The 22,649-nt window shown below is 40.2% G+C and overlaps 1 protein-coding gene across 1 annotated transcript in view; it reads right to left on the bottom strand.

Moving 5' to 3' along the window:
* Nucleotides 1–22,649, bottom strand: part of col27a1b (collagen, type XXVII, alpha 1b) — a 425,030-nt gene that overhangs the window by 313,705 nt on the left and 88,676 nt on the right. The window contains exon 5 of the mRNA XM_052036787.1: nucleotides 9,645–9,698. Within this exon, the coding sequence (XP_051892747.1) occupies nucleotides 9,645–9,698 (54 nt within the window). The remainder of the gene's footprint in view (nucleotides 1–9,644; nucleotides 9,699–22,649) is intronic.

Genomic DNA, 22,649 nt, shown 5'->3' with positions numbered 1-22,649 from the left:
TTTGAGATGGGACTTACTTAGACTAGAGCTGGTGAATACCCTCTGCTTCAATGTGTTATGTTGTGAAGTCCTGTCAAATAACAGCCTAAAACAATCTTTTCCACACAGAAACTTGGAAACAAAATATGACGAACAGCCAACATTTTCACACTGACACCAACACAACTAGTGGCAAGTAAGAAAATTTTGTGCCTGCTGCTGGAAATGATAACATCAAGACCCTTAAATACTTATACTTCCCGAGTTACAGGGTTAGAAAGTCAATAATACTTCACATCACACCTGAGCTACTGACATGTAGCTTTAGACATGGTAAACACCAAGCTTGGAGAGATGACCCAAAAATTAATTCACTTAACACCATAGTCAAACAACATAATGTCACATTGAATTAACAATCTGGACCAGTAATATTCCAAATGTGTTAGTGTATTGCTTCATTAGCAGTCATTACTTTAATCTACACTGAACAAATTCACAGATGTGGCAGGCTTCAATTATAACGGTGCAAAGAGAAGGACATTTTGTTTTGAGAGTCATGGCCTTCCAAAAATATGGAGATTACTCAATTCTTGATAGAACAATTGTTGTGGAGATTTTTTGGTTGACGGATGGCTTACAACACAATATTGTCTGGTCATAATGTGAATACTAAGCCTATAATTAGATAGTGATACATGGATACCTAGTAGATCTGGAAAGGATATACAATGGCTTAGAATTAATGAGGATAGCTGTGAGGCTATCGGCACTTGCAGTTAGAATGAAGAAAAGCCGACAGCAACTTCTGAATATTCATGTGCTCAGTTAAATGAAGAAATCCAGGAATTGCTGCCAATGACCCCTACATAGACTGTGATTTTGTTGTCTTCAGCAAGGCAATCGTGTAAAAGCAATGAATTTTCAAAATTTTTCCCCATAAACTTCTTATGAACCACTCTCACTGTAAAAAAGCAATGGAAACATGTCTGTAAGGTATAACTAAGGCTCTAGTGACAAACTGAACCACAATTATACTGAACAACTCTTTTGGTCCTCAAATACTAATTATAAGAAATTACTTCAAAATCCTGTATGTTTTAAAATAATAAAAAAAACTTTCATTAGTTAAAAACAAAAGCCTAGAAATTGCTCTGAAATTAAAGCATTAAAATATCACTGCATATAGCACGTGCCCCGGGTTTAAAAGATGCCGAAGGATTGTGATATTTAATTTAATCATCCAACATCACAGGCATTTTTCCCCTAAACAATATGGACACTAGCTTGCCCTAATGAAAACATTCAGTGCAATTGGCACAGCTGCCAATGCTTTGCAATTGTAACCTCAGGGTTCCAGCCCCTGTACTGTAATACCCACACAGCCGTGCTATAACTTTTTAAAAGAGGACATATGAAAACAGCAGAAAGAATGGTTGGAGAGGGGAGCGAACAATCTTCCTAATTCACAGACACACGCACACACGTTATCATCTTGTAGTGGAGAAAATCCAGAGGTTCTTTATGGTGGGAGGGTAAGCATACCTGGCCAGAGGTGGTGTCAAAGCTCAGCTCCAGGAGCAACACATCCCATGACATAGAACAATGTAGGAAGAAGTACCACTACCTCACAAGATTTGTAAAGATATGATTCCTGTACCCTCCACTTTTTACTGATACGTGCCTTCGTAGCCTGCAAGTACCTTGGCCATTGAAGAACCATCACCAACACCCACTCTAGCCTGATGATGATACCTCTCCTTAACCATGCACACCACTGAATGACGAAAAGACTGCATAACAGTAGGAACCCATTGACTGACTGTATGTTCAGGTGTGCATGATATATTCTGAAGACGTAAACATTGGTCAAGATCTTGCATGTTTTGGACATATGTTGATCATTGATTGTGGTTGAGTTACTATAGTAAAAAATGCAGCTAGGAGTAATTTACATCACAATATATTGATCAGCTTTGCAGGCAATGGGTAAGAAAATACATTCAGGGGCTAACATTTCAAGACCACACTCTCCAGTGATGAGAAATCCATCATAGAACTTCGTGTACAGTTCTTTTTGAGCTATTATACCGATTAACCTTTTTAATATACACAGTGGGAAGAACTGTGTTCATAGGACCCAGCAGTAGAATCACTACATTTCTCTGAGCTCTCAGCAATTGGATGTGATCAATGTACCATCATGCTTTCCTGCACATGCAGTCACTCTTGACTATTGCTCTCACACACATTCCTGTCACTTTCAACCCACACATAAAGGGGTGGCTCCTCGAAAATGGGCATGTGAAGTGTAGCATTAGAAACCCTTCTAAATGAGGCCTGACAGATAATGCAGCAAAAGCAGCAGTCACCACACACCAAACTAGGTTATGTGCCTGAATTGAGAACACATTTGAATACTTTGAGTGCTTTGAGAATCGTTTATAACAACTTCAAACAATACTTAAATGGAAAATCATGACATTTATCTATAAAGGTAAATACTCTATTGCCTTTCTGTTTTAAGAGCCTTGCAGTGGCTTTCAATATCCAAGCACAAATTCACATTGTCCTCTCTTAATAATCTATTATTAGGTACTTATATCTGTGTTGTGGATGGTGGGATTAGTACAAAGGTAGGGTGGAGAATGTAGGAAAGAGTAGGATATGGGGGAAGGGGGGATGGAGTGATTGTGTGTGTGTGTGTCTGTCACCTTGGCACACAGGACCTCCCTCTGGGTATGTATCTCAATTAAAAGCATTTCTATGCTCATTTGTGTAAATCCAGGAGCTCTCACGTTTGCCCCTGCAGTCTCTCCATGGCAGCCATAAAATGTGCTGCTACTATCTGACCACAATGAGGAGCATTCCATGTTAGCCCTCCCTGATTGTTGAGCAGAAAAAGTGTGGCAGCTGGGCTGACAACGAATGTTGACCTAATTCTGCCACAAAATTGTTTTTGACTAATTTTGTGATTCTATGAGGGGGACTTGATAAGGCATGAGCACTAAATATGACAATGTTTAAGAGCTTCAGATCCTGGTCCAATCCATTTTCTCAGCCCTTGCTACTTCCATGTTAAGAACTATTCACAAATATATTATTTCTTCATCTCAGTCTTTGATATAGATGGTGTAAAGCATCCCCAGTAGAAATTCTTGGGGAACACTTCTTTTCAAATCCCATTAATTAGAGCACACTTCTCTTTATCACTATTCTATATCCAGCCTTGCCTCTATTTTCAAACCATGTCTTAAAGTTACCTGAAATTCCACGTACATAATCTCTTTTGCAGGTGATACCTTCTGGAAGTCCTTACAGATTCCTCTGTAACCCAGCTAGCTACCACCTCAAAAACCTTGTCAGGGATGCTCCCCTTCAAGAATCTGTCAGTTATCTGCAATGACATAATCTAGCAACTGCTTGACAACCACTGTACTTATTCAAATAACTATGGAATAAAAAGATAGATTCCAATAGAGAAAGGGGTAAAAGCTTTAAAGGGAAGCAATGGAAAGGTTTCACAACTGACATCATCTAAAATTAATACAACAAATAAACTATGTTTTACTTTCAATTAATTTATTAAATATCATTATAGTCATTTTCCCCTCTTATCATTAATATGATAAATTAATGAATTCATTTGTTAAGTATATTCTTGTTTTACTGTTAAAACATTATGCTGATGCCATTGCTACAATTTATAAAATGCGATTAGATAAAGCACAAAATACAATACACCCCATAACGACCTGCTGATTTATTTACTGTGTATCACATATACACTTGGAGATCAAAGATGCATGTGCAAACTCTCACATTCAGTTAATTTTGCCAGAACCATTATTTCCATAACCCTCAAGAAATGCACCAAAACAAAATTTCATTCAAACTACAGAACAGGAAAGGAATATAGTTGAAAAGGAACATCACCAGCATATTTAGAGCAATTTATGTAGAGATCACTGATTTCTAAAAATATGTTTGAAAATCCCATAGCTATTATGTTATTTGATACACATCTGTAAGCAAAGCCATTCATAATCAGGCTAACAATCCAAATTGTAAATTATATGGTTTCATATTATCTCAATCTTTTCTATACCCTTCCAGCTAAATGTGGAATCAATTGCAGTTTTCTGCAGAAGGTAACATTCAGAACAACAAGATTTATTATCAATTTTCTCCATGTTTTATTCTGAAAATCTAACTCACAGTCTGAGCATTGCCAACAATTATCAGACATGAAAAAAATCCAATAAGATTCTGACTGTAAAATATCAGGCTAATAAAATATTTAGAAACACCTCCTAATGTTTCTATTCTTGTTTATTAAGAGATATGGGATCTTGAACAAAAAATACATTCATTTCTCTGATTGCTTCCAGAACAAGGATTTTTTGTCTGGCTGATAACTGCTGCTTATGTTGACATCACATGCAGTTTTGGCAAAGACACTTTAGTGTAAGAATATAGGAATAACAGTATTTCCATATAGCCCTTCAAGCTTGGTCTTGAGTCAACTAGATGAATGCAGATAGTCTTCAAAGCATCTTGTGGTTGTCTTTAAACCTTCTTGTGGTGTCAAGTCGCTATGGTTATAACAAATAGTTATGCTGCTTCTGACAACCAAATAATTGTGTTTTGGGCAAATCACACCTCAAGTTTTAGGATATCAATCAGCATAATGCTGAAAGAGAAAACCCAGGATAATAATTACTGTGTTTAACTGCATTGCTATGCTATCCAACTTGTTGCAAAGCAGATTTTAAATAGAGAATGAATGAATTTCAATCCTCATTAATAATCCCATGTTTTGAGATGTGTGGTTTATTCTGCAATGACAACATTTAAGTAACAATGTCTGATCCTCCTGAATACATAGACAATTGACTCTATTACATAAACCTCAACGATAATCTGTATCAGAAGCCAGAAAGGAACAGCAGTCTCTTCTTTGGGTGTCAATATTTATACTCTCTCTAAAGGCCTAGTTGGCTTTAAAAAGACTGAAGGGAACAACCACTTTGGATGGGCTTCTGGAACCAGCAGTAAATCTTTATTTATCTTGCGATACTACTGCCAAATTTCAGGCTGTTATAAACAATGCTATTACTTTATCCAACGTTTTTGCTCTATAAACTCATCTATCCCTTGAGTGGCACAACAGTGGATCATTGCACATTACACCTAAGGCGATTTTGGTTGTGGACCCACCATAGTAAAATTCAATAGCACTCAACATTCAAATAGTTGCTCACTGGACACCTTCTATTGTGGGCTACATTGTGTATGAAGAAAGTTATCATGAGCCTAGTAAGATGCTAGTTCTTTTTTTTGGGGGGGGGGGTGGGTGGGGGAAGGCACAAGGATGTTGTTGGGGACCGGTTGGAGCCTGGATCCGGAGGTCAGGCTCTGGAGGGTTGAAGTTGTAATGGTGATCTGGAGTCTGGTGCCTTGACTGTGGGCATGTGTAAACAGGGCCTTTGGGGAAGATGTGGTGAAGTCCGGAGATTGGGACCTTGATGGTGTGAGGTAATTCGAGATTATTCCAGTTTTGGAGAGTGGATTCATGATCAGGGTCTTGGGGAGAGTCCAGAGATTGAGACCTATGAAGAGTTAGAAGGGTCTTGAGATCAGTGCTTTGTTGATTTTAAGGGTGGGAAAGATGCCAAGGGATCAGGCTCTTGATGCGGGAGTATGGAGGGCAAGTGGGGGTGGGAGGGTTAAGTGAATCTGGAGATCAGGAGCCTGCGGAGAGGGCATGAGGCTTGGGCCTGGAATTACTGAATGGGGCCAGAGATAGCAGGCAGTCCGTAAATTTGAGAAATTTGAGGGAGGGGACAAACAGTGCAGTTACATTATAAAAACATTAACAAGGCCCGACCTAGAATGGATTCCTGGTGCTGAGCGAACCTGCTCCAGGAATTTAAATAGGGCTGTTGTTGGTCAAGCAGACTTATGAAAACATGTTTGTGACCAATGGCTATTGCTGCTTGGAACAATGTCACCTAAATTCCCAGGCAACACTGCGAAGCTACACAAGTATTGACATCAGCCCATGTACATCTAATATGAAAATTGTGCCCAAATGACACAAAAATTGTGTTATTGGCATGTAGGTAATTTGCGGCCAAATTCTTTCATCAAATTTGCAGAGTGGAACGATTTGACAAGGAAATGGCTACAATTATGTTCCATTCCAAGAAACTAAGATCTGCAGATGTACAATGCTGAAAGGAACGGTGCCGAGCAACTACATTTCTAAGTCTCTTTTCCTTCTCAAAGGATATTGGAAAGTCAAACAGTGAAGTATGCTGAGAATTTAGCAATAAAATTGCTGACAAAATCAAAAGGTCAGCTACACATTTAATCAGTCCCTCAACAGACCAGGTTTCACAATTTACCTACATTGTGTATGTCCATTCAAAGAATAAAACATTTCCTATTTTTGAGATTCTAACTTCACCAATTGACCAATCAATGTAACCAAGATGAGGAGTGTTCCTCACCCTATATGGTCATCAGCAATGAAAATAATGCAATATTTAAAAGCAAAATTTCTGCCTTTATTCAGAAAATTAGCAGTGAAATAAAATACTGCATGTGCAAAAACCTAGAAAACTGTAGGACAACAGACACGAATTTAGCTTGTCAAGCAGATGCAGTAGTAGTAGATTGGCTAGACCAATGCCCTACTTTTGCTCATCATTTATATATTTATATGTTTGTAAATTGTACTGTGCCTAAAAAGGCTCCTGGAAACAGGCTTGTATTGGAAGCCCATTCAAGGTCCCTTAACTGTGAAATTCTGATACATATACAATGTGGTGTGTAATAGTCAGGCCTTACACATCTTTTGTGCACAAAGGATTTTCATCCACCTGTTCCCACAATTGTGGAACAAGCAAAGGAACTCTGTTGGACTGCAGTTGACAAAAGAAAAGAACAGCAACCACTGTGAGGTGGAATCAGGATGGGGTGTTGGGGTAGAAGATTATACAGCGTTAGGTTAGGGTTGAGGAAGTAGAATGAAATGGGATGAGGAACAGGCCAGGATCAGAGTCAGAGTGGCAAACTGAGTGAATGCCCTGAGGATATCAATAGCTTGGGGATCGTGGGTGGCATGAAACATTAAGAAGTCAACTTAAAGTAGAACCTAACTGGAAGATCATACACATCTCAGACTTTTTAAAGCAGTGGACCACATAACGTTAGGCTTCCTTTAATTCCCTGACTCCATATGTACAGAAATAATATGTACCTGTGATGTCAAAAACATGCACTGCATTTAGCTTGTGTCATTGCATATGCCTTGTGCTCTACTGCCTCTCTGCCTATGTGTCATATGCATAGATGATTGAAACAAACATGCAGAACTATGCTACCTGATGACAAAGCAATGGGTTTTTGATAATATTCTGCTGAATAGCACACAAAGGGGTTGCATTACACAAATAGAATTTGGGGTTATTTCTATCAGACATAAACTTTTTGGGACATGCTGCAGTGTATCTTACGGATTGTATATTATGGCCACAATGTGTCATTGGTGGTGGCTGTTAAAGTTAACAAGGCTGTACAGCTCCTAATCAAGCATTGCTTTGCCTTGCATGACATCAGTCTTCAGTGAGGCAAGTGGAGAGTATTGCATCACATACCCAAATTTGCCTTGAGGCTGTTGGAAAAGCTTTGGTAATCAGGAGAAGAGGGACTTGCTAAACAATAATGCAGACACAACATTCAATTATTCTTCCAGTGCCTTGGGATGTCTGCTGTAGGAAGGGCAAAGAGTTGGGGTGTATGGAAATACCACAATGGACATGCTTCCCTCCTGGAACTTCCACCCAACAGTACTGTGGAAGAATCTTCACCAAACAGATTGTAATTGTTCAAGATGGTGGCTCACTACCACCTTATCATCAGCAATTAAAGATAAGCAACAAATGCTTGCCCTACCAGTGACATCCACCTCCCAAAAATCAGTTATAAAAGTGGAAATCAAGGACGTATTGACTCAGTCACTGCAATGGATAAGAACTGGAGCTGATGTTCATTTTGTACCATGATCTGAAAAACTGAACAAATGTAGAGTCATCAGCAAAGGCGCTGATGGGAGTTGGATTATCAGTGGGACTATATAATTTCAAATGATCCAGGTAGACAGAAGAGGCCCTTGAGTTAACAAAGTCAGAGGTTAAGATCCAGCAGCAATGGAGTGATTTCTGTGCAATCCATAGAGTGGAAAGTATGAATTCTTATGAATAAAAATGAATTAATAATGAGAGACATCAATATCTATTGGGCAATAGGAAACATTTGAAGTTCATACATGGTAGATTACATTTTGTAGTTGGTTACAATCTAGCTCCGGCAGAAACCTAGGATTGTACGGTAGTTGGTTCTGTTCACTGCTCCTCAAATGATAAGTTGTTTATAGCACCATATAACATGAGCTGAAACAACTTCAGGCTTGGGCATTTTATTTTGAAGTGGGTAACTGCTGTGCATTCTGTAGATGCTACAAGCTGCAACCACAGTGGTGGAGGAAGTGAATACTTAGAGTGGTGGATGGGATGCTTTCTCTTTATTCTTCTGACATAATTTTTATAATTTCTTTCAAATAATCATAACTTCTTAAATTTTTAAGGTCTCATACTTATTCCTTCTTCATGGATTAGTACTTTTAACTTATCATCATTGATAAATTAGAGACTAGAGCAGTAGAGAGAAACTTCTAGGGACCAGATTAGATCTGCAGAGCCACTTCCAAAAAAAAGCATCACATGCAATTCTATTTTTCTTTTACCTTATTCTTCATGTGACTTCAACGCCCTTAAATTGAGGAGATTTTATATAGTTCCTTAAATTTTAATTCCGCAACTACCATAGTGGGATTTGAACTCATGCCTTTGGATCAACAGTGCAACCTTCTTGACTTTAGTTTACTAACTTAACCACTATGCGACCATAACCTATCCCAAGAATGCTGAATCCACTCTTATTTTCTTCCATATAAGGAATTCTAAGCATTCCTTAAAGGGACTGAGCTCACCTCCCAATGATGCAGGTGAGGTCAGTACCTTTAAGGAATGCTCTAACAAGCTTGCTTCCTTCTGCTTGAGCCTACTTTCCTGGTCAAACCCCACCTTGTCTCCAAGTCATAGACTGTGTGTCAGCAGCAGCAACAACAATTGTGCTTTGTGCAACAATTAATGTTAACGGTGTAATGGTACACACATCCATCAGGCTCAAGCACATTACATACATTCAAGCACATGAAATAAGGTCACAGGAACAGCTAATTATGTTTTGTAATCAATTTTATATTTCAATTCCATCTCAAAACACATAACAAACATAGTCATAGACTACTATAGCACAGAAACAGGGCCTTTGGCCCACCTAGTCCACGCTGACCTGATCTTCTTCCTAGTCCCATCTATCTGCACCTGAACCATATCCCTCCAAACCCCTCCCATCCATGCACCTATCCAAACTTCCCTTAAATGTTACAATTGAACCTGCAATTACCACTTCCACTGGCAGCTCATTCCGCACTTGCACCACCCTCTGAGAGAAGAAGTTTCCCCTCAGGTTCCCGTGAAACATGTACAATATATTTGAATTTCTCGGGCAATCTATTTTAATAAAGGACAAACCTTCACACCCGGGGGACCAGGGCGACCGGGGTTTCCATGGGGTCCTTGGCGTCCCTAAGGAATGAGAACAGAAAGAAAAGCAGGAATCAGAGACTGCATTTCTCAATTTGAACAGCATGTTGCACATCAATTAAAGCGCATGTGATAATTGTAATAAAGCCAAACCCAAGTTTGAATAATCATAAAAGGTAATGAATTCCATAAGAATCATATGATTTGGTTGATAAATGTACCCTCACAAATTCATAGAATTTCCTTTTGTATTTCTATTTTATCAAGTATATGAGATAATGTAACCAGTACACCAGATAAAACTAAAGCTGTGTGAAATGGCTATATTTTCAGTGAGTTCTCTTTTGCTAGTATGCACACTGGTACCTTGCTTAGTGCTCAGGATGTTTTCCCAAGATTGTTAATGGCCTCAGTGAAGAAAGGGGTCATATCCATTAATGATGGTGCAGCTGTGCTGGAAATCTGGCACAAAGCCTTGCCATTCCTATAGCTGTTGGCAACTGTGCCAGGAGCTGGTGCTAATCCAGCAACAAAGTGCCACACAGCTCAACGTGTAGGTGCTAAATGAAAACACTGAAACACTAACTTACCTTTTTGGGCGTTCTGCTGGCCAGCACGTTGAAATGTAATCATGGTCTGACTGATGCTATCAGGTCACAACTTTTGATTTTAATAACTCTCTTGCTTGAACTGTCTCTCTGATTGGTCAGAACTTGCCTGTTAAATCAGTATATGACCTAATGGCTAGGAAGGTTGAAGGAAGGCTCTTTAACACCTACAATACCTCTCCATCTCCAATCCTCATAATCACTGAGTACAGGATTTAAAATCTAAAAAAGCTGGAAATTGCAGATCAGATTCCACTGGATAATGCCATGATGCTTAGTCGAATCTGTCAGTTCACTGCCTTGCTGGACTCCACACTCAGTGGAGCTTAGAGTTACTATGATTCCCCACATAGTGGAGTTTAGAGTTACTATGGATTGAACATCTGGTTAGCTGTCACAGGATGTAAATCCCAATTAAGTTCAATGGGATTGTAGGGTTCTGGATGGGGAAGCAAAGAGAAAGATAGAAGCCATTTAACTCACTCCAGGGATACTGAGCCACAGTCTTCTTTTGCAATAGCCTCACTTCTGTTCCCTGATAATGATTCCATTAATGTTGAGTTTGAGCAAAAAGAGTTAAGATGGTTAGTCCAGCAGTGCACTTGGGGATCAGAGGATAGGGATCAGCAGATAGGGATCAGCATAATGTTGGAGAAATCAGGAGAGATGAAGGCTAGCTTGTCAACTGAAGAAGGATGCTGGGAAGAAAGACACGTTGAGCAGTATGGTGGTCAGTTGGCCTGGATAGGGTGGCTGTTAAATATAATATGCATGACATGAGTGATGTCTCTTGCTTCAATTGTTATCCCCAGATCATCAGAGGAGATAAATCCATGTAGGTTTAGGCAGATTAGTTGGTCATTTGCTTTAAGATTAAAGTTCAGGAGTACCAATATATTCCCTCAGGGTAGCCTGTGGCATTGCAAGTGCCAGAAGCTAAGTGTTTCTCCAAGTTTGAAATAAAAGCTACCATTTTCAACAAAATACTCAATGGCCCCTCACCACATCCTTGATCTTCAAAAGTAATGTTGGACAACTGACACCATTATGTACAACTGAGAGGTTGATAGAATCAACAGCAGTGATTAGTTTACCCTCGAAGCAATCTTCAATGTATTAGGTACGATTCAACGCTTTCGTCCTTGCATAACTTGCCTGGCAAAAGGCAACTTGTTTGGAGATGAGTTGTTGTTCGAGAGCAGAGCAAAGAAATAGTCTGAAAGCTCTTTGGATCTGAAAGGTCCTTACCTAGCTTTGGAAGTACAGATCTTAGGAAACCAATGAGATCTCATAATATAGGCAGACCCCAGGTTATGACAGGGTTCGTTCCTGAGAACTGTTCATAACCCAAACAGTTCATAAATCGGAAATGAACAAGAACAAAAACAGAAACAGCTGTGAAGGGGCATGGGAGCGGGCACAGGAAGAATGGCTGCCAGTAGGCCTCGATGACTCAATGAGTGAGTGAATGGCTCTGCTCAGCTCAACCCAGCCCCCCAATCGTTGCAGCTTGGGTGGGGGGGGCACAGAGGGAGAGAAGGCACACAGAAATTTCCACCTAGCAGAAGATGCCTGCAGCCCCACAGGAGCCAGCAAATCCATCCCCAACCATCATGTCAGTCTTCCAAACACTCATTTCTATGTACCTGGTGCCCATAACATGGGGAAGACCTGTATCAGCAGCCAGTCCCCTGCCACTAACCCATATTTCTTTATTTATTCAGTGTGTACACTGTGAAGCTCTGTGGCATTGCTATCTTCAAATAATTGAAGGCTTTTTTCATTTGAGTTGCTGTGAAACGTTCTCTTTATATCCTTTTTAAGGCCATTCCCTTTTATGCTGTTTGTTTGCAGTTTTGCTATTTTTAGGCAGTTTGTGCGCTGTTCAACTAGCTACTGCATTTTAGTGTTGCTGTTTTCTGTAGATTGTTCTGCAGTTTCTTCACTGCTAACCTGCTGTTGTGCATCAAGTCTGTTTTCTATTGGTTTCAGGCCTCCAATTAGCTCTTCTTCCTTTGCAATGGTGTCTTCTGCAAATGAGGATTTGTTTTGAACATTCAAATGTTTTTGCACATATGGTGGCCAGGTCTGGTGTGAGCTTGTTCAGCAGCCTCATGGAATGTGTATTTCACCATGTTTACAAACTGCTCATAGTTTTCTGGGTGAGATTTAATGTCTACCACTCTGTTGTCCAGGAACACTAAAATTCTGCCAGTTTGCTTTCATGAAATTGTAGACAAGGCAGAAAAATACTATTATTGGCAATACAACATGACCGACTCAGACTCCGTGAGGTGAGGTGTGAATGTAGAATTGGGTGCATGGCCATTTTGCAGGATTAATAAGATAAGATCTCTTTATTAGTCACATGTACATCAAAACACAGTGAAATACATCTTTTTGTGTAGTTTTTTGGGGGCAGCCTGCAAGTGTCGCCACGCTTCTAGCGCCAACATAACACGCCTACAACTTCCTAACCTGTACGTCTTTGGAATATGGGAGGAAACCAGAGCACCCGGAGGAAACCCATGCAGACACAGGGAGAACGTACAAACTCCTTACAGACAGTGGCTGGATTTAAACCCAGGTCGCTGGCGCTGTAAAGTGTTAGGCTAACCGCTACACTACCATGACTGAGATTTTATTGCTGATATAAGTAATCCCATTTCCAAAATTCATTGTTACTAATTAGGCTTAGCAAGTATGCCTAAGCCTAAGTTTCTACCAATTCTATATCTTCATTAGTATTGCTGGTAGTTATTACCTTGGCCTTTAAAGTCACCAATAGGGATTCAAGTTTTGTGTGTATGTGTCTTTGGTTCTGAAAGTTCAAAATTCCTTCTGAATGGTTTGTAGACCTCGAATGTCAGAACTCCAATTTTAACATTTTTATTTTATCTCAATGCCATTCTTGTGGGTCCTTGATGCTGCTTTGATAAACAGGTCTGATTTTACAAAGATGACACTGTCATATTGTTAATAAAGTATTTCCATTGTCAACTTCATGATTTACTGCTATTTGGCCTTTTGTGTGCCATTTCCACACAAAGAATCTGACATCTGTTTCCAAGCACAACTTTTCAATTAGTTAAATGTTCAACAAAGGTGAGGCCCTCAATATACAACAGTTAGTGCTATCCCTATTATGGACCCACTTTTGTGGTGACTATTATGTTTATGTTTGTCAGGATCACTATTCACTGAGCAATGGAGAATGGTTATGAGGGAGTGATTCCAAAATTACAAAGATATCACTTAGAGAACACATTATCTCCTAGTTTTAAGAGTATTTACAAAACCATATTTCTCAAATACTTCTGTAATTCACTGGATCTTCTTCACAACAATTTGCTCAATATCTAAAATATAGACTGGGGCCTGAAAAGGAGTAAAATATTCATGTTTCATTTTCTGTTGATGTAGTGCCACTCAAATTTACTTTTACTAAAAAAAGCTTTTCTTCTCCTACTTGCACTTGTAATACAAGAGTTTAAGAATGGAAAAATAGGAATGCTCTTGTAATCAGGAACTATGGAAGTGACAATCAACTTTGACTGGCATGAAAAATGGATGGCGAAGGGTTGGTCATCCTTCACAAATTCTGTCCACTTTTGACTATTCAATAATGAAAATTTATGTACCCAATGTGCTTGAATTTTATTTTTTTTAGTTTCTACAAGTTCTCAACTTACTAAAATTCACAGTTCACAACTGTTTATTTGCTGTCATTCTCTCATTACCCATATGTGTGCACAAGACATTAGTATGGTGCCATGCATAATAATAACAACACTACATCACTGGAGTGATTTACAACCCAAAGTGGAAAAAAGGAATGAACTAACTGTATTTTTAATAGTCTGTTTTATGTCATGTTTATCACCAGAGGCAAATTTCACAAATAGACATGAAATGAAACTTAGAAAAGAGAATATGTATTAATATAGCCCCTCCATAACTTCAGGATATCACAGTGCACTTCATGACCAATTAAGTAAATTTGAAGTGTATAACTATGATGTTTTAAGGCAACACAACAGTCAATCTGCAAACAACATAATCATACATACACTACAAAAGGTAGTGAGCAGTTAATCTGCTGTAATGGTGATTGAGAGCTAAATATTGACCAAGTTACTGGAAGAAATCCCAAAAATACAAAGGGATATTTGACCTCACTTAAGAAGACAATAAGACCTCTGTTCATCATCTCATTTAATGAGTAGCAGGCCAGAGATTGTAATGTGTCTGGAAAGGCACATTTAAAGCAGTGCAGTGTGAAGACCCAGGCTGGTTATGTGAAAGGCCGTGTTCTATTACGCAAGGCCATGTATGCCAAAACTCATCCAAAGGTCTTTCATCTGTGAGCCCTCACCATTGCGAAGAATGGAACTTATGGAAGAAATCAGTTGAACGATGGATTGAGGGTGGAGAGCAACAGGGTAGGGAGAGGAATAGAGGTAGGAAGAAAGGATGGTGAAGAAAAGAGAATATCAGAAGAAGCAGTCAAATGGTCAGTTGAAAGAGAAAGTCAGGGGGTGTCAGTCAAGTAGATTATAGGGGTGTTGGGGTTAGGAATGGGAATCATTCATGAATCTTTACTGCACCCACTCTATCACAAGCTTTTCTTCTGGTTTTCGGCACCCAGCCAAGGGAAATATCTTCCCTGCGTTCAGCCTGTCAAGTCCATTACACATTTCAATGAGATTTCCTCTCACTCTTCTAAACTCTAGTGAATATTGGCCTATTTGATCCAATCGCTTCTCATTCAATAGTCCCACCTTCCTGGAATGGCGCAAACAGAACTGCACACAATATTGACAAACCAAGGGACCTGGCTATCCTTGTACACCAGTACAGGAATCAGTTTGATCAACCTTCACTGCATTCCCTATGGCAAATTTGCTTTTCTTAGGTAAGGAGACCAAAACTGTATGGAATACTCTAGTAGATTCACCAAAGCCTTTAACAATCGTAGCAAGACATCCATGCTTCTATACTCAAAACCTCTGGCAAAAAAGGCCAACATACCTTTTATGTTCTAAACCATTTGCTGCACCTGTATGCTTGTTTTCAGTGACAGGTGTACAAGGATAACCAGATCCCTTTATTAATCAACATTATGTGCAGTCTAATCCAAACAATCTAAAATTTGGATTGTTTTCTCTGGAGCATTGGAGGCTGAGGGCAGACCTGATAGAGGTTTATAAAATTATGAGAGGCATACATAGGGTAGATAGTCAAGAGTCTTTTGCCCAGGGTAGAAATGTCAAATACTAGAGGGGGAAAGTTTAAGGGAAATACAGTATGTAGGATAAGTGTTTATTTTACACAGAAAGTGGTTGGTGCCTGGAACGCACTGCCAAGGATGGTGGTGGAAACAGACAGGATAATGCTATTTGAGAGGCATTTAGACAGGCACATGAACATACAGGGAATGGAGGGATATGGATCATGCACAGGCAGATAGGTTTAGTATAATTTGGCATAGCGATCGGCAGAGACATTGTGGGCTGAAGGGCCTGTCCACGTGCTGTACCATTCTATGTTCAATTCCTAATCTATCATCATTAACTAACACCCTGCCATGCACTTTTTACCAACCAAAGTGGATAATTTCACTTCACTTTTATCCAGCCCTATACTGTGTTGGCTAAGTGTTTACCCACTTATCTAACTTGTCTAAATCACCTTATAAGCCTCTTTGTATTCTTCTCACAACTCACAATGTCACTCAGTTTTGTGTCATCAGCAAATTTAGAAATAACACATTTATTGTCTTATCCAAATGACTGATACGTGTGAATAGCTGAGGGCCAAGCACTGATCCTCATGGTTTTCATCTTCGGATAACATGTGAGTTAAGGGGAATTTGCAGTTGGTGGCATTCCCACATGGTTTTCGCCTAATTCATCTAGGTGGAGATGGATTTGGGAAGAACTATCCAAACATCCTAGGCAAATAACTGCAATGCAGTTGTACTAATTATAGTCAATGTGCCAGTGGTAGAAGAGGTGAATGCTAAGGATGGTTAATGGGCTGAATTTCTCTTAATTCTTCGGACAGAATTACAAATGGATATTACTGACAAGGAAATATTGTATAGTTTTGTATATTTATTAATGTATTTTGGCAGTTACAACAAAGTACATTTTCATTGGATTTACTCTTCGACTTTATAGCTCTTAATTCTTATATATGTTCCCATGCAATGTTAAAGTTATGCAATTGCACACGGCACTAGTTGGCTATCTATTACAAGGAACTCGTGTGTAGAAGCAAATTCGGATTGTTCATCTGCACCAAATTGTTTCGGTCAAATTGACAGATGTTCTGGTATTAAAGTGGTTCAATGTAACTTTTCTCAGTCCAATGCTGAACCATTGGAAAATGAGCCAAACTGGAATATAACCCAGCTGACTTCCAGCCAATTTTCAACAATTAATTACGACTCTCAGTTAGGTTGTTGCGATCAGCTGAAATAACTGCTGTCTTTCACTTTTGAAAAAAATCCTAGTAATACTTTAGCACTTCAAATCCACAATGCCTCAAATGTAATGAGCAATTCTGTAAATCTATCTGCTACTCACATCTTCTGAAAAACTGCGGAGATCATTAAAAGCATTATTAGACACCACTGGCCCCTAAGCCAGGAATTCAATGTACAGTATTTAAGACAGCTGCAATGTTACAGATAATTTTGAACAGCTCACATTGTTAGTATCAAGCTGGTATAAACAATTCAATATGAACCTGGCTGGTGTGAACAATCTGATTCAAATCCAGTTGGTGTGAACAATTTGATCTACTTCAGCTGGTGTGAACAATCTAATTTAAGTCAGGTAACTGAATATTGCAATTAGATTTCTATGGAAGGCCTCCTACAGATAAATGTTAACATATCAGAGAGCTGCAGCGTGTATTTAAGTTATCATGCAGCTTCCCACATTTTGTTGTGTTAATTAATATATAAAAGTCTGCAAAACTGCATAATAATTAGAAATGAGAAGTCTCATTACTTTCAGAATTGATTCAAAACTAATGTAAAATATAAAAGGCCTAAAAATGTGATCACACTGGAATCATAATGCTCGAGAAAACTATCTGTTTGACCTAGTGCAAGAAGCTCTTCAAATCTGTAGCATATCTTACTGAGATAATTGAGTGCTCAGCCAGTGTGATCACACTATACAATGCATTAGCATTCATTCACATTATATAATTACAGTGGTTTCTAACACTTTTTTCTCCCCCGAGGAATTATTGACATATTTACACAATTCTCAATTCAGTATTTACAAAATGTACATCAAATCAAAACACTGCATCCTTGTCAGGATGCACTCTAGCCCCTGTGATGCCCACCAGTCCTGGAAGGCCTCCACAGAGCAAGTAGACACACCATGCCCTGTCTCCAGGGACACCCTGGCACAGATGTATCCATGATAGAAGGCAGGCAGTTGGGTCAGGAGAAACCCTCAACGGTCTGCTGCCTCAATCTGTGAATGGCCACTTTAGCCAGGTCCAGGAACAGACCAACTCCTGCACCTCTCTCTGCCCTGTGTGCCCAAAGATCAGGAGTCTAGGGCTAACGTGCAACCAGAACATTAGGAGACCTCAAATACTCAAAGAGGGGCTGCAACATCTTACACTCATTATGTGCATGGAACATGCTGCAGAAATGACAAGTGGCCTGGGGCTCTGTGAGCCAACTTAAAAACTTGTTGCACAGCACTGCTCTGTGCAACATTCTCCACCCCAGGTTCCCGATGTAAAAGGGGAGGACTCCCAAATAGAGAAACCTCCATAGGGGAAACCCCTCACTGCTGGATGGCAAAATGGACCAGCACAGTGTGTCCAGATGGCAGACAAGGGCAAAGAAGTGGAGAATATATAGGAGCAGCCCATACAGGAAACACCTCCAAGCTGCGTGGAACAGCATGGAGGGCTTTTTCAAGAGATGGCTCATGCTATGTGGACCCGCTCCCAAGGAGGGTTTTGGGGCCTGGGTCTGATGAGCAATTCTGGCTGAGTGGAGGTCAGCACAGTTGGGACCACCCCATACTCACTACCCCTCTCGTTACCCATTGTGATGAGACTTCTGGAGGCTTCAACCATGAGCCCAAATTGCATGCAGCTCCTCCCTCTGCCGGCAGGGAAGCATTGTGACTGGAAGCGACCACATCCCAGACTCTGAAAGGTCCTGGTAAAAGAAAAGCACTGCTGATGTTTGCCAGTGGGAGCTGCATGACATCTTGAAGGCAGTATCCTCGGTGGAAAGAAATACATTGCTAATGCATGCCATGTAGGAGGATGGTCTATGCTCAGGTACCTCTGAAGGGTCCAAAGCCAGAGAATCACCACCTGGGTTTGGATACACACCTGTGCCAGATCGTTCTGCTCAATCAGAAGACACAGAATTGCAGCAAAGGCGCAGTACCACCAGCTCCAGCAGCAAAGGCAAGGTCAGGACCAAAGTAACCAAATAGTACCACAGCATGAAAGTCACCTGTTAGTCTATGATCAGCTCTGCCTCTGTAGGAATACATTCGGAGCAGTCCAGTCCAGTACCTAGCTGGTTGGAGACTTTCACCTCCAGCTCCTGTCAGTTTGCTGGCAAGGTTTCCTCACCGGGGCTCAGGTGGACTCCCAGACAGAGGAGGTGTGTGGTGCATGAAAACTGTCTCATCTCCTCCAGCAAGGAATCCACCTGTCACTGACCTACCATGTGTCTGGAACATTTCTTGTAATTGACCCATGCAGAGAGCACACCCATAAGGACCCGCTGGCACTCGTACATCTTCCGCAGGTCAACTAGATCTGTGACCATGAGGAGCATGTTGTCAAAGGCTGAAAGGACAACTTCCACACACGGCCTATGCAGAACCTCCTCCAAAAAGCCACATAGTAGCTTCACAAGATGGAATACAACTGGCCAGACAGGGCCATCCCCAATGTACTCCTATCCCAAAGCGGAGGGGCGTCATCAAGGATTCATTGACTTATACAAGGCACTCTGCAGCAGCATAAAAAAGTCAGACCTGGGTCACAAAATGCAGCACAAATCTAAACTAGTTGAAAGTAACTAATGTTGGCTGAAGTCATAGCTGCAGCTCTTAAAAGGACAAAGGCTCATTGCATCCAACTTCAATTGAAATCAATTGCACATTTTTAAAAGACCACAGCACACCAGGTACAAGAGCAGACGTAACAATTTTTTGATGCTTTGAACAGGCAGAGGAAAGGGCTCTAACCTCAGCAATTAGAAACCCCTCAAGATTCAACCATTAAATAATGAAAGGATATGACTAAAGAAGCTGATGGAGGATGCAAAGCACAAAACCACAGATGCAACAAGAAAAAGCATAATGGTTTAGTAGTAAAAACTTTAGTAAAAATAACAGCAAATGCACACACAGCTCCATGCTATGCAACTCTATCACTATCTAATGACAACTCCATCAATCACAAATCTTACAAGACATTTGTGTGTCCCACAAAGCCTCACACACTTAACATTAATTTAACACTTAAACCCACACCTCCCACTTTTCCACTCTTTCAGCTGTTCAACCACAGAAGGGACATCATAGAGGCACGGAGTAGCAAACTCACTAACAGCTTTCCTCCACCTTGAGGGAAAAAAGAGGCATGCAACCACCACTAGCAGCAACAGGTGATGAAAACTATCACATGTTTAGACTTGATAGCATGGAGGAGAACTGGATATCATTAAGGTAGCTGCCTCAGCACCCATGACCAGCAATGGCACAGAGACTATTAAGATTGATGGTACAGTCAGTGGCACAGCAGATGGGGCAACGGTTGCATGGCTCCTGTGACCTTGGTTCGATCTTGACCTCAGGGGCTGTCTTTTTAAGAGTTTGCATTTCCCCCCCCCCCCCCCCCCCCCCCCCCCCCATGACTGCATGGATTTCTCCCAGGTGCTCCAGTTTCCTTCCACATGCTGAAGACACGCTGGTTAGTCAGCTAATTGGGTCCAGTGTACATTGGTGGCAAGAGAATAGGACAATGGTTGAGGAGTTGATGGGGGAATTAACGGAAAAAATTGAATGAGAGTAGCATTAGCTTAAATGGCTGTTTGGTGGTTGATGTGGATGCAGTTTGCCAAAAGGCCTGTGTTTTATGAATCTGGTTCTAATTCTCCAACTCACATCCCACTTCCACATCATCCTAGGGTCTCTTTGATTTGTAAGATGCAGGTATTTTAATCAGGACCAGACTAACATGCCTTCCTCCTTTCAGAAAACCAATAATATCCACCTGACCTGGGTGCAACTGCCGAGCAAGACAGTTAAGAAGCTATTGGACTATTAATCCATCTGAATATTGCAGCCATCAGCTTTGATATCAGCATTCCACATTCAGTGGAAGATAGAGGTAGCCATATAATGAGTCTTCAGACTGGGAGGAAGAAGGTGCCTGCTCCTGAGAGGGTGAGTTAACAAACCAGTTTTACAATGGAGAATTCAGATGAGATCTTCAATGGGGCAGGTTAAGGATGAAGGCGGGGCTTCACATGTACATCCCATAGAAGGACAGTGCACCCAATGTCTGTTAAAATTAAGGCAGCTGCAATAACTATTTATGTTCATAATGCAAGGCCTGTTGTAAGTGTACAAGTCCTAACTTCTGATTTCAGAAGGTTTTTGCATGTTTTTATTCTATTGCCATGAATAGGTATACATCTACAGTATATCAAGTGTTAGAAGATTAATTGGCTACTTTGTTACCCCTTCGTGTAGCTAAGTGGCAAAAGAATCAAAGGGGAATTGACAGGAGAGAATAAGTGGCTGGCCTACAGAGAAACAAGGATGGCAAATGGGACTGATGGGATTGCTTTCTTGAGAGCTGACATGGACCCAATGGGCTATATGCTCTCCTTCTGTACCACAGAATAGATCACACTTTAGGAATTAGCTTTCTGAATAATGTGGATGAAGACTATATCTGCAACAATAGCTAATAAGAGCAAACAATGATGAAGCAGGAGATGCTTTTTATTTTCCCCGAGGGCACCCAGAATAGTCCAGGCATCTAAAATGCTACTTGTGGAACCTAATAGCCCTGTTAAACAGCACAGATTGCCGGGGGGTGGGGGGGGCAGGGTGGTGGGAGCAGGAATGGCAGGAGGGCATGATGTTCTTGGTTAGAATTCTAACTAAACAGTTTGCACAGTACTCTGGCACTGAGTGACCCAATTTCTAAAGAATGATCTGTGCATTTAAAGCCAATTGATAGTGCGTTCCACAATCTCACAATGTTTGGTGTAACATTTCTCCTGCTCTTCACCCAAAATCTTTTTTAATATTGTCACTATGCCTCTCCTGGATTCCTCAATCAATGAAAACAGTTCATTTCCATCTACTGTGTTTCATCCCTCTATCCAGCATTTTCTTTGAATTTTTTTATGTTATAATGACTGTAATACTAACTTATCAAATCTGTGTTTGTACTGGTATTCCCTTGTACTACCAATACAGCATCCAAATGCACGTCATGGTGAAATCACAACTTCTTTCCTACAGTGTGAAACAGAAAAATACACGTTGCCCTGCATCTTTACTATTACATTCTAAAATAAATAAAGTCAATTAATATTCATACAGAGTCAGTTTTAAATTACTTTTGCATACTTTATGCCAAAAATTATTGTTGGTTTAAATGGTTGCCCAGTTTGTAGAAGGGTGCAATATTATTACAGCCTTTATAAAATGGATGCTTTATCAATAAGAATCTGCACAAGATTCATCAGTCTCAGCTAAATGGATAGAATGGGGATTATGAACCAGCTTTCTAGATTTCAAACTAAACAAATTAATGGTATTGCAATGATAGCATTTTGGACAATGACAATCTATAGGTTTCAGGACATCGATGATATGCTAATAATTAGATAGTCTTTAACTGACATCTGAAGACATTGGTAGGCACACATTCACGTTGACTAAAAGCAACCGTCTCAGTATGAATTTGATTCATTTACACGATCTGCTTCCAGCTAAGAGTGCTGCAAATGATTTGACTCAACTGATATAGGTGATTTATCATCACATTAGTATAAATATTTAGGATTCTTATTAAGTCAGTGTAAATCCTTGCAAGACTATGTGAAGCTATGGGTGCTTCATTTTCAACCTGGCGGTGGTGTAACTCTTCCAGTTGCAGATTATATGTTGCGGATTTATGACCTGGAGATAGGGAGATAGAATCTATGGACTCAACTCCTTCTTCCCCTCTTCTTTCAGGATCTCTGGGCACACCTGCCGTCACTGTTGCCTACCTGTACTTTCATCTCATGGAGCATACCCAACAGAACCACCATGGGGGCACCCTTGACAAAGAATAAAGAGAGAATTGGCTG

This window comes from Pristis pectinata, chromosome 23 (genome assembly GCF_009764475.1).
Source record: "Pristis pectinata isolate sPriPec2 chromosome 23, sPriPec2.1.pri, whole genome shotgun sequence".
Classification (NCBI taxonomy): Eukaryota; Metazoa; Chordata; class Chondrichthyes; order Rhinopristiformes; family Pristidae; genus Pristis; species Pristis pectinata.
The sequence above is the reverse complement of the archived record's forward strand: the minus strand, read 5'-3'. Positions and strand labels throughout refer to the sequence as shown.